Source organism: Populus euphratica, unplaced genomic scaffold (genome assembly GCF_000495115.2).
Source record: "Populus euphratica unplaced genomic scaffold, PopEup_1.0 scaffold841.1, whole genome shotgun sequence".
Taxonomy (NCBI): Eukaryota; Viridiplantae; Streptophyta; class Magnoliopsida; order Malpighiales; family Salicaceae; genus Populus; species Populus euphratica.
The window spans coordinates 17581-28146 of NW_011500709.1; the positions used below are offsets into that span (position 1 = coordinate 17581).

At 29.4% G+C, this 10566-nt stretch overlaps 1 protein-coding gene across 1 annotated transcript; it reads right to left on the bottom strand.

The window, feature by feature from the left end:
• Positions 1-3768: 3768 nt before the first annotated feature.
• LOC105116084 (signal peptidase complex subunit 3B-like) lies at positions 3769-6809 on the bottom strand. Its single transcript, XM_011013263.1, has 6 exons — positions 6578-6809; positions 6447-6494; positions 5058-5120; positions 4506-4559; positions 4170-4256; positions 3769-4096 (listed from the first exon to the last, which is right to left on the bottom strand). The coding sequence occupies exons 1-6, from the start codon at positions 6701-6703 to the stop codon at positions 3971-3973; spliced, it is 504 nt and encodes a 167-aa protein (XP_011011565.1). The 5' UTR covers positions 6704-6809; the 3' UTR covers positions 3769-3970.
• Between the last annotated feature and the right edge of the window lie 3757 nt (positions 6810-10566).

Genomic DNA, 10566 nt, shown 5'->3' on the forward strand with positions numbered 1-10566 from the left:
TTCAAAAAGTGATGAGGATACCCTACAAAGTTTGCCACTTAATATACGTAATCACACTCTCATGCACGTGTAGAAATAGAATAAAAAGAAAAGAAAAAGAAAAAGAAATAAAATAAAAGAAACAAAGTCAAATACAAGAAAAGTGAAAAAAAATAAAACAAATACTAGAGGGTGACCACATTGACTTGGTGACAATCCTTATCTTTTTGTCTAAATAAAACGTCATTGATAATGTCAGAATTTGATTACTAGTCCTCCACGTGAAAGTTCTAGGAAAAAATAATTGAGGTCATTTGGACTTCTAAAACTCAAGATATGGGTTGAACACTGAATAGTGTTTGGGCTGTAGGACAGATTCAGATTTTTTTATTGTTGCTATAATTTGGACTTAAAAATAGCATTTTTAAATCTTGGACTCCCATGAAAGTTTTAGGCCAATATCTTACCTTTCCATCCATATGAAGTAGACCTAAATCCGAGATCTGCAGCTCTAGATATGACCCAATTACCGAACAGTGTTCTAATTTGGACTGCACCAGCATCTCTTTTCTAAGTTTGACCCTCTCTTTGTCCTTTCAATTTCAATACTTCATCTCATCAATCAATCCTTTTATGTATATGACAAGCCTACATTTAGTGAAGGGGAATTAAGTGACAAATGACAGTTTGAGTGAAAAAAAAAAAGAGAGAGAAATGAGTAAGAAAGGAGATGATTTAAGAAAAATTGGAGTCAAAGTGAGTGATTTAGAATTTGTTCCTAGAGCACCATTTCCATAAACGTTAGGGAAACCTAAACATAAACTTATGAATCAAACATCTATGAATTGTTTCAAACAAGTAAAAGTCAATATTCCACTCCTTGATACAATTAAACAAGTCTCATCTTATGCAAAGTTTCTTAAAGACTTATGCACAATCAAAAGAAGATTGAATGTGAAATAAAGAGTCTTTCTAATGGAACATGCTAGTGCCATCATCCAGTTTGAGGCCCCTCCTAGATATAAAGATCTTGGTTGTCTACTATTTCATGCATTATTAGAAGTCATAAGATAGATCAAGCTTTGTTAGATTTAGGAGCAAGTGTGAATTTAATACCTTACACTATTTATAAACTATTAGGTTTAGGAGAAATCAAGCCTACTCAAATCACTTTTCAATTAGCTGATAGGTCAATCAAGATTCCTAGGGGTATTGTTGAGGATGTATTGGTCCAAGTAGATAAATTCTACTTTCCTGTTGATTTTGTAGTATTAAACACCGCACCTATTCAAGGATATAATGCTCTCATCTCAGTCATCTAGTAGACATTTCCTAACTGCATCCAAATACTTTAATTAACTGTAAGAATGGGGTAACAAAATTGTCTTTTAAGAATATGACTGTGAAGATGAACATATTCAATATCTCCAAACAAATTAGTGAGCATGAGAACATTAGAGAGGTAGAATTGAAATGTTTTATTATTGCAAAGAAAGTTTCAAAATCATTTAGGTAATGTTATAATCTTGAATTTTTATGCATAAACCTTAGTTTTGGTATAGAAATTACTTGATTCAATATCTTACTTAATATGATAGTACTTGTTTATTATTAAGCAATAATCAATCTTCATTTTTTTAAACTTTATTATAATATCTTCCGATCTAATATTATCATTGTTGATATTAGGTTGAGTTATCTTATAAATGTTGAGGGAATCAACAATACATCACCAGTAAAATTGATTTGGACCAAGACTTACTTTTTCTTGCTATTTAAAATTTATTTATCTGTTTTTTTTATCTTTGAAAACAAATCTATCAATTATTTTCAAGCAATTTATTGTTAATTTAATTTCTATCAAGTTTTTTTTTATTACCTAGCTTAATTTTCATATCTAGTTCTTTATGGTTATGATCTCGATCTTATTGAGCTAATTGCTATATTGCACACTCGTGCATTTGCGAGTTAAAACAAGCCGATCATAAAAAGCGGTCAAGTATTGCACACTCGTGCACTTGCGAGTTAAAACAAGCCGATCATAAAAAGGTGGTCAAGTATTTAGATAAGTTTATTATATCAAGGTAAAAAGGTTTTACTAATGGTATTAGGATAAGTATAATATAAACTCAATATGGACTTTAATATTTATATCCTAAACAGCTTCCTATTAATATGTCTTATTATTTTTATCTTATTAATTATTAATGCCTTGTTTGTTAAATGGTTAATCTAGATGTGTGTTGTATAAAATTTAGTACAACAAATATTTGGTACTTTCATAGCCAACTGTATAGTATAAACCTATACATGTGCTATGAAAGGAACTTGATTTGTTGTTAACATAAGTTAGCATCATGAATTTCTAACAATATTTAAAAGTTTGTTACTTAAATAAGATAATTAATATGATCATGTTAATAATTTATAATAAATTATTAATGACAAATCATTCGATTAGAACCTCCTTTGTTTATGGTTTTCAATTGATTAATAAAAAGAGTTTATATTATACTTATTTGAAATACCATTAGTAGATCATCTAACATTGACAATTGTTTTTCTCATTGCTTAATCTTCACATTAATCTTACATCACAAAATTCTCTTTAACTCATCGTCGCCATCATCATCATCATCATCATTATTATTCTAGTTAATCTTCTTGTAATTCGACCCTAGTTTTGTTGGGTTCTAGTTAATCTCCTTGTAATTCGACCCTAGTTTTGTTGGGTTATTTAATACTTTAACACTCTTATACTTGGAAGAAGACATTAATCTTTTAATCGTGTCACACGCCAAGTCTCCATGATTGTTTTTATTATGTTAAAGGGCAAAAGACACATAATTCATTCTTTTATTTTTTAATTAAAAAAAACAGTGCAAACGAGTTGTCATTTGCTAGTGTAAATTCTGGTAACTAGGGGAGAGGTCATCGGAAAGTCAGGTCAAGGGTATTTTGACCCCACATTTGTTTTTAGCCTCTTTTCACCTAAAAAAACCTAAAAAAAACTTATTTCTAATCTTAAAACAACCTTTAATCAATCATAAACCTAAACTCATCTTAGGAAAAGACTCAGCCCCAAGCTACTATTTCAATAAGATAAAAAATCAAAAACACTTAAATGAAACTCTTCTCATTATATGTAACTCATTGATATTTTAATGGTAAAAAAAAAAAAAAGAGCCTACATTATTACTAACTATTAAATTTAACCCACTTAAAGTATGTTGGTTTTCACTATAAAAAACACTCTTGAAAAATTTAAATTTTTTTGCTTTAAATTATTTTTATATATATATTTTAGATAATTTTAATATGTTTATATCAAAAATAAATTTTAAAAAATAAAAAATATATTATTTTGATATATTTTCAAGTAAAAAATATCTCACAAAACCTACAATTCCAAATAATACATAAATTTTAATTATTAAATTTTTTTGCAATAAAATTAAATTCTATTTTGCAAAATCAAATATCAACCTATAAAATTGAATTCTAATCTTTTATTACAATAAACATATTAAAAAAATAAAAAAGAATCATATATCTTAATTCTCAATCAATATATTGTAGAAAAATTAAATTAAAAAACATTTATTCATAGAAAAATTAAATTAAAAAAAATTCTTTAACAACTAGAATGGAAATATTTGAATAAAATAAATTTTCTTAATGCACAATGCATGACCAATAATTTTAGAACTCTTAGCTTTTCTTTTAATTTAATTTTAATGTTAATAGGAATTGTGGCGCACCTAATTCAAAAAAAGAGAGCAGGAAATATCCAAAACCAAAGACAGAAACCAACACTTGAACAAAAAATAAACCCAAGTGCTCAAAATTCCAAGTCGTGCTCATTTCTATCTCAATCATGAAACTTTAACCCCGTCTTATGTTTTCTTAATTTAGGTGACCTTTATCATCCCATATTTAATGGCTAAAGTTACAACAAAAACATAAGAGTAGCACATGAGATGCCCTATCCTCATCTATGCTCCTCAGGCAAGCGGAATCCAGACATGACTAATTTGTCAGCAAACATCTTGCCAGTCCTGGGCATGACATGCCAGTGCAACGTCAAGTTGAATTCCTTACCACGAAGATTGCTTCCCTGCACAAGGAAAAATAAAGTTCAGTTCTGAAACTTAGCAAAAGTAGCACATGAGATGGTTGATGGATGATACCTGATCAATAAAACGGTACTTGTTTGCAGTTTGAATCCAAAATTTCGCATGCTCTTTGGCAGGTATAATAGCATCCCAGAGAGACACCTACAACAAAACATTTAGAAAGATTTGAGAAGTGGACATAGTTTTATGCAGTAGATCCTGACACTAGTAGAAGTGACAAGGAAATGCGCATGTGTAGTGCCTGTATGTGTAACAAGGAAAATGGAAAAGGCAAACTGATTCAGCTCCATGCTTGCCTCATAAGTATATAAAAAACTAAAGTTCAAAGTGAGAAAGACGATAACCAAAATGGAAAAGAGCGTACTTTAAATTTCAAACACCTATTTGTACCTGGTTCAATGAGTTCTGGGGGGTTTCATACTCAGCTGCTACAAATATGAAAAGCTGCAATAAGTGACAGTCATGATTATTAAATGTTTGAAGTGGCTATCAAGATGATCATTATATACTTGAATCATCTTTAAAGAATAACCAGCATGAAAATGTAAAAGACCAAGAAATTTCGGTGATCCATCAATTCAAAATCCTAACAAACATAACAAAGGCAGCAAAAAGATTTGTTTTTAAACTATAGGCAAAACAGTTCCATATTGAAGTCATTTGTCCCAGCAATGTCCCAACTATGAGACACAAAGAAGTTTTACATAGGATTTCCAAATTTTCTTAGGGCATCCAAAACCCAACTTGTCAGAATGTGGAAACTATAATAGAGTGGTTGGTTTAGTAAATAAAATGTACTGACTACTTGGATTGCATTCGTAGAACAGCCATCTATGGCTTGCCTCAGCATGAGTCAAAGATTTACAACTCTGAAATGAAAGAAAAAAACATAACACCTATCACAACAAGGAGAAACACATACTACTATTTGAAATTACATACCTGCTTTGTGTTCCATGTAAACAGTGACTGCAAGTCAGCTGTTATATTCATGGTGAGGCTGACCTGCATTAAATAATGGGCAGTTCAATCAGCGTTGAATCATTGCTAGCTTATCAAGTGTCCAGAATAAAGCGCCTGCATCTACACTGATGCATCTCAAACAAAAGAATGTTTGACAACATACATTATCTTAAAATAGTTCAGATGAACAAGGAAAAAAGAAAAATCAACACAATCAATCAGACCAGTCTTCTGGTAGAAGAAATTGCACCATCCTGCAAACTTACATGCATCACTCTGTAAGAAGTTCTTTCAATCAACATTCATTCCATCTTCAAAACTTCAATGCACAGGCACAGAAAAGCCAAGAAGCTGATCCCATATTAACTCAATGGTCAACACGTACAACGTAATCCATTCCCCAGTATGATGTTTTTAGCACCTTTTCAACCAATAACTAGATAACTAAAATATCTAGCATAATGAAAGAAGTGATCGACTTTGGGTTTGAATTTCTTGAAACAGAAAAAGGAACCATATTGTAATGGGCCAAATCCAATATATAAGCTGAACAGTTAAAGATGCAACGTGGATTACAGAAGTTGTGTTCTGATATCATTTTATTCTTAAACATTCATGTATCAAGTTGCAAACTATTTCAATTCTGTATTTGACAATTTTTAGTGCTATCAGAAGTGTCCATAAATTTTAGCAAGTTCTTTGATAACAAAGATTCATAGACAGATCATCTAATAAGCTGAAAGCAATTCTCCTGTGGATTTAGCAATTACAATCGCATGCACGTTAACAATTGCTAGAGGTGAAATCTGGTCTAAACCAGTACTAAGAGGGAGAAACGGGATTGTTCTGCTCAATTTTCAAAATCTCCACGTAGGTGAATATTTTGACATTAGGGTTTTCAGAAAGTGTAAGCCAAGACAGTATCTTTAGGTTGCAGGGAAAAAATAATAAAGGGAATCAGCTAGACGAACTAGAACCTAAGCACACTAACAAACAGAAGATCAAACCACTGAGAGAATGCTAACCTCTAAGCCTTTTCTTATTAAATTAAGAAAATTAAATAAATAAATAAATACACTTAGAGCTACATATCAATAGAAATACTAAAAACTCAATTCAACAAATCAATAAATACAAATTATGCAACCTTAATCTAAAAAATTAATCCACTCAACCCAGATCTTGAAACCTGCTTGTACACAAATTTATACACATATAAAAACCCACGTGGCATCTTATATTAGCAACAAATTGAACCCAAAAGTGATTATGTTTATTCAATTTAAACAACTAAGAAATTTAACAAATCCCATCAATTTATACAACCCAAAATCTTTATAAGAAAAAGGCAAGGAAAGCATCAGTCACCTCATCATTTCCATGTGCCTGCTTTTGAAACCAGTTGAATTTCACTATCTACAAAACCCCAATTAAAAAAAATGATTTAGAAGTTGCAATTAGATTCAAACAACATTATATCGACGGAATGACAGAGGAACCTGGATTTGGGCAGAAGGAGAAGGGAAATTGAAGTTGTCAGAGAAAGAAGCGATGGCACACATTAACGCCAGTATAGTCAGGGCGAACGTTAGCAATGCGTTCGCTCTGTATCCGAACGAATGCATTCTTTTGATGTCGTTGTCGGTTTTTTTTTTTTTTTTTTTGGTGTATGAAGTGGGAGGAGGAGGAGGAGTTTATTTCCTTGGTCCCCGGTGAGTTGGATGTTTTTGATAGCGTTTCATTTGAAATTGTGTTTTTGGTTTATAAATGTATAACCACACGTAAACTTATTTTTTATATAAAAATATATTAAAATATCACACGTCAAGTTATTTTTTTTATTTAAAAATATATTAAAATAATATTTTTTTATTATTTAAAAATTATTTTTGATATAATATATTAAAATAATTTGAAAATATTAAATAATATTAATTTTAAACAAAAAATAAAAAAAATTAATTTTTTTTCAAAATACTTTTAAAACAAGTGAACAATATTTTCACGTCTATTTTATCAACCCTTTTTTGCTCGTGTGACATGTTATATTATTGTAATAGTTGTGCTTTTTATTAAAAAATATATTTTTAATTTTTAAAATATATTTTTAAATTATATTATTGTAATAGTTGTGTTTTTTATTAAAAAATATATTTTAAATTTTTAAAATATATTTTTAATTTTAACATATAAAAATAATATAATAACATAAAAAATTAATTAAAAAGATTACAATTTAATACAAATTTAATAGAACATATAAAACTTCTGCCTCTTTTTTATTGTTTGGATCATTGTGCATGCGGAGTGCTTTTACTGTGGATCATTGACAAAATTATCCTTGAGCGTTGGGTTATTCAGAATTGGTTGCTAAAAGGAAGTTTTAGGTTTTCGATATTGACATGATCAAAATATTTATGTTTTTTTTTAAATTTAGAAGTGTCAAAGTAATAAATAATCCAGCAAAACCGAGATCGAATCATAGAAAGATTAATTATATAATAATAATAATGATAATGATGATGATGATGACGACGACAACTTTGAGATATAAAATTAATGAAAAGATTAAATAAGAATAAAATAATTGACAATACTAGAGGATTCACTAATGGTATTTCAAACAAGTATAGTATAAACTCTTTTTATTACTTAACTGGAAACGACACACAAAAAAGATTCCAATCAGATTATAAATTATTAACATAATTATATTAGTTATCTTATTCAAATAATATTAATACTTGTAAATGTTATTAAGTATTCATGATTATAATTTATGTTAATAACAAATCAAGTTTCTTTTATAGCACAAGTGTCGTTATACCATATGGTTGAGTTATGAAAATGTCAAATATTTATTGTACCAAGGGTTATACAACATAAATCTAGATTAACCATTTAACAAGTAAAGTATTAAAAGTAAACAAGATAACAAATAAAAAGCATGTTAGTATCAAATATTAAAGTCCATATTGAGTTTATATTATATTTATTATTACACCATTAGTGTAATATTTTCATATTAATATAATAAACTTAAAAAACATAATGAAAAAAAGAAACATAAATAAACAAAATAAAAACATAAATAAGATAAAAGTTAACTAAGTAAAGGAAATGAAATGAAAAAGCATAAATAAGAAATTAATATAAGCAAAATTTAAGAATTACAATAAGAAAGAGAACAAGAGTTTGATCTTGATCAGAAAACCAAAATGTCTCAATGCATGACAAATACCTTCTTATATAAGCCAAAATTTAAAATTATTGATTTGTTAACTAATTATTGAGCGGGTAACCACATCTTAACTTAGTGATAATCCTTATCTTTTTGTTTGAACAAAATATCCTTGCTAATATCAGAATTTGAATAGATTATCCACGTGAAAGTTCTAGAAAATTATCTCAGCTTTTTAAAAAAAGAAATGAGATTATTTGGGCTTCTAGAACTTGAGATATGGGCTGAACACTGAACAGTGTCTAGGCTGTATGACAGATTTTGACTTCTCTGTTATTGCTATAATTTGAACTTGAAAATAGTCTTTTTGAATCTTGCATTCCTATGAAAGTTTTAGTCTTATATCTTAATTTTCCATCCATAAAAAGCAAACTCAAATCCAAGTTCTACAACTCTAGATATGACTCAATGACTGAATAATGTTTCTTTTTAGACTGCTCTAGCATCTCTTTTATAAGCTTAGCCCTCTCTTTGTCTTCTCAATTTCAGTAGTTAAACTTATCAATCAATCATTTTCTTTATGTGATAAGCCTGCATTTAAAATGAATATTTACCATAAATTAAAGGTATCTTATATTATTAGACATGTTATTATAAAATGTGATCTAATTAAGGAGTTATTGATACTTCAAGTGCAAAATAATGATATAAAACCTTGATAAAAATGTACTTTTAAGTGCTAATCAATATCCTTTTTAGAGGCCTTGCTGGGAAAAAATAAAGTGAGAAATCACAAATGTTGCTGTTGTGAACCAAGCCTAGCTATTGGTATGCAGGCTTAGCCATGCCTCTTTGTTTTCTCGGCTATGTTATTCCAGCCGAAGGAGAAGAAGAATAATAAATTCATATTATAAATTCAAAATGAATTGGCCTTTGCAAATCTATACGCATCATTTCAATTATAGCCAAACGCACCATTTTAGTTTTGTTAATAAATATCACTTTCATTTGTACGCATCATTTTAATTTTTCTTCTCAAGGTTCCTAAAACCCTATAGAAAGAAGAATGCTATATATATATATATATATATATGCATTGCAACATATGGGAGGAATGTGAAAAATAAAATGAAAAACTTATGAATTTCTGAACCTAACAAACTTTGATTCTCTTATTTACATCAGTTTTAATAGTTGAACATTAAGGAACCCTTCACTTCCCTTTCTTTCTAGCTAACCACCATAGTTACCACTAGATTTTCTCTAGATTGGCACTAATCGTTTCTCACCTATACCAAGTGGTTTAAAAGCTGGCAATCCACGGACTTCTACCATAGTACTAGACACAAGACAATAACCAAAAGTATAAGTTGATGACAGACTTGCTGAGAGAATAGAATGCTAAAATAGATCAAACCAGCGAAAACCAAGGAGCCCAGATTATAGACATCAGAAGCATCAAGGATATTACAGCATAATAGTTGGAATTTTCTCTGCAAAGACTCTCTCAAAACCCAAGTAGTCTAAGTCAAGGCAAGGAAAACAAGCCTCGAGCACCAAGTAGTCTAAGTCAAGGCAAGGAAAAACAAGCCTCGAGCATGGAAGGTAGAAACAAGGTCTTACACAAAGAAAGGGTACCATCCTATAAGGTACACAAACCCAAACACTTCTTCCCAACATTTAATGGGGAAGATGTGCACTAGTGGCTATACAAGTGCACACAATATTTCAAGATCAAAAATATTATCGACTCTGACAAACTGTAAATAACATCATGTTATTTAGAAGGAGTTGCACTTTATTGGCATCAAAACTTCTTGAGGAGCGTGAAAAATGATTAGTACTTAAAAGTACATTTTTATCAAGGTTTTATATTATCATTTTGCACCTGAAGTATCAATAACTCCTTAACTAAAACATGTTTTATAATAATATATTTAATAATATAAGATGTCTTTAATTTATGGTAAATGTTTATTTTAAATACAAGCTTATCACATAAATGAAAGGATAGATTGATGAGTTTAAGAACAGAAATTGAAAGGACAAAGAGATGGTCAAACTTACAAAAGAGATGCTGGTGTAATACAAACCGGAACACTGTTTGGTAATTGGGTTAGATCTAGAGCTGTAGATCTCGGATTTAGGTCCACTTTATATGGATGGAAAGGTAAGACATAGGCCTACAATTTCATGGAGCCCAAGATTTTAAAAATCCATTTTCATGTCCAAATTATTACTACTACTACTACTACTACTACTATTATTATTATTATTATTATTATTATTATTATTATTATTATTGTT